Source organism: Otolemur garnettii, unplaced genomic scaffold, assembly GCF_000181295.1.
Source record: "Otolemur garnettii isolate 467f Iridium unplaced genomic scaffold, OtoGar3 scaffold00003, whole genome shotgun sequence".
In the NCBI taxonomy this organism is placed as follows: Eukaryota; Metazoa; Chordata; class Mammalia; order Primates; family Galagidae; genus Otolemur; species Otolemur garnettii.
The window spans coordinates 37,761,188-37,763,496 of NW_003852398.1; the positions used below are offsets into that span (position 1 = coordinate 37,761,188).

Sequence of the window (2,309 nt, forward strand, 5' to 3'; positions counted from 1 at the left end):
CCTTAGCCGCTTGAGCCACAGGCGCCGAGCCTCTTTTTAGTTTTTAAAATTTATTTACTTTTTTAGAAACAAAGTCTTGCCTAGGCTCAAGTGATCCTCCTACCTCAGCCTCCAGAGTAGCTGGGACTGTAGGCACATGCCACCTTACCTGGCATCTTTTTTTTCTTTGAGACAGAATCTCACTGTTTCACCCTTGGTAGAGTGCTGTGGCATCACAGCTCACAACAACCTCAAATTCTTGGGCTTAAGTAATTCTCTTGCCTCAGCCTCCGGAGGAGCTGGGACTACAGGCACCCACCACAACACCTGGCTATTTTTTGGTGGCAGTTGTCATTATTATTTAGCAGGCCCAGGCCGGGTTCAAACCTGCCACCTTTGCTGTATGTGGCCTGCGCCCTACTCACTGAGCTACTGCCGAGCCAGCATTTTCTTATTTCATCTTAACAGAAATCCATGAGGTAGTGCTGCTATCATCTCTATTTTACAGTTTAGGAACTAGGTTAAAGAAGCTGCCTGAGCTCTCATAACTAAAGATGGTGGAGCTCAAATTCAGAGTGATATGCGGTGGGGCCTATGATGATTCATTTAATGATAATGGGGAGGCTTCACTGAGGAGGAGGCCCTGGGCCAGCTCTGAAGAGCAAGCAGGATTTGTCATGACAAGCGGCATGCCAAGCTAAAGGGGCAGCAAGAGTGAAAACTATAGTGGACCCAAATGAAGCTCTTGAAATTTCCCTTCTTGCAGGTCACGCCTTGTGGATTTCCAGACCCATTGCCATCCCATGGACATCCTAGGGACTTGTGCTACAGAGCAGTCCAGATGTCTACGAGCATACCTGGGGCTGATTGGTGAGGCTCAGGGTGTGTGTAGGAGCCACAGGTTGGTCAGACCTGAGGGGGAGAATGCTCTAGAGACTGAACCCAGATGCTCTGGTTCTGAGATGGGTGGGGGAGGATGGGAGCTGAAGTCAGGATTAGCCTAGGTCCTGAGAATCCCTTGCCATCTTCACTTCATAGGAACTGTCATGACCCCCAACTTTGTCAGCAACGTCAACACCAGTGTTGCCTTAAGCTGCACCTGTCGAGGCAGTGGCAATCTGCAGGAAGAATGTGAACAGCTAGAAGGGTTCTTCTCCCGAAACCCCTGCCTCAGTGAGTGTGCTCCTCTTGCTCCCAGCACCTGTGGCAGAGTCATCCAGATCCAGAGGAAAGGAAAAGGTCGATTGTGTGGCCTAGACCTGTTCTGTCCATCTCCTTCAGACAGAGCAGCTCTCTTCTCAGCCTGGGCCTTTCTTTCTTTTCCCTGAGAGACCCCCTTCACTGCCTGTTCAACCTACGTGGACTTCTCCAAATCAAGGAACAAGCAAGCAGAATTACACAATATCCCATTTCCATCTCTTACCCATTTGTTCCCCTATATCTCAGGGTCCTTGAGCATTCCCTTTCCTTTATTGGGAACCTGAGAAATCACCTGCCACCATCCCCTTCCAACATACCTTTTCTCCTCTCCTTAGTGGAGGCCATTGCAGCCAAGATGCGGTTTCACAGCCAACTCTTCTCCCAGGACTGGGCAGACTCTACCTTTGCTGTGATGGAACACCAGGTGGGGCCTCCTCTCTTATACCCCTCATTCCTTCACTGGACCAGTTGGGGAAAACCCAAATCAGGCAGAAAAGGGGCTTGGGTAGGGAGTTACCCTCCCCGTTATCATGAAAACCATAGATCTTCATTGGACACCTCAGGGGAAGAGGGCAGTCTTGACTGAGGTTGGGGTAATGAAGAAGATGACAATGGGCTTCTGAACTGACTCTTCCATTTCTTCCACAGAATAAAAATCCTGCTCTGAGGCCACTACCCTGGGTGCCTTCTCTTTTCTCCTGCATACTTACCTTGATTCTGCTCCTGAGCTTCTGGTAGACGGACTACCCTGGGGGCCCTATGCCCCTCCACCACACCCAGCCAGACTTGCCACCTGTGAGTGCTGGGGATAGGACAGCATCAGAAAGGACATGTGGGGCATAAATGTGGCAACCCTGACCCCACCCAGCATGTCCATCCAGTTGGCCCTAGATGAGGCCACAGTAGAAGCTAGGGGTTATTATCTCCAGATTCTTATTGGCTGGCTTCTTGTTCCCTCAACCCATACCTCCGCTTCTGATTCATGCTGTCCCTCCCTAGGACTTGGTGACCACAATTTAGCTATATCTTCTGGCAGTGACCAGCTCTACCAAGCTCTCTCCTGATCCTTTCCTCCCGACTACTAGGATAGCCCAGAGCCTAACAAATCAGTTATTCCCTTGCATTCGCCA

At 50.2% G+C, this 2,309-nt stretch overlaps 1 protein-coding gene across 2 annotated transcripts in view; it reads left to right on the forward strand.

Annotated features, from left to right (window-relative positions):
- GFRA3 (GDNF family receptor alpha 3) overlaps positions 1-2,061 on the forward strand; it is a 24,399-nt gene extending 22,338 nt beyond the window's left edge. For both annotated transcript variants that reach the window (XM_003782160.3, XM_012807749.2), the window contains 4 exons: positions 746-849; positions 1,018-1,152; positions 1,515-1,603; positions 1,828-2,061. In XM_003782160.3, the coding sequence (XP_003782208.1) occupies positions 746-849; positions 1,018-1,152; positions 1,515-1,603; positions 1,828-1,917 (418 nt within the window). In that variant the 3' untranslated portion in view covers positions 1,918-2,061. The remainder of the gene's footprint in view (positions 1-745; positions 850-1,017; positions 1,153-1,514; positions 1,604-1,827) is intronic.
- Positions 2,062-2,309: the final 248 nt, after the last annotated feature.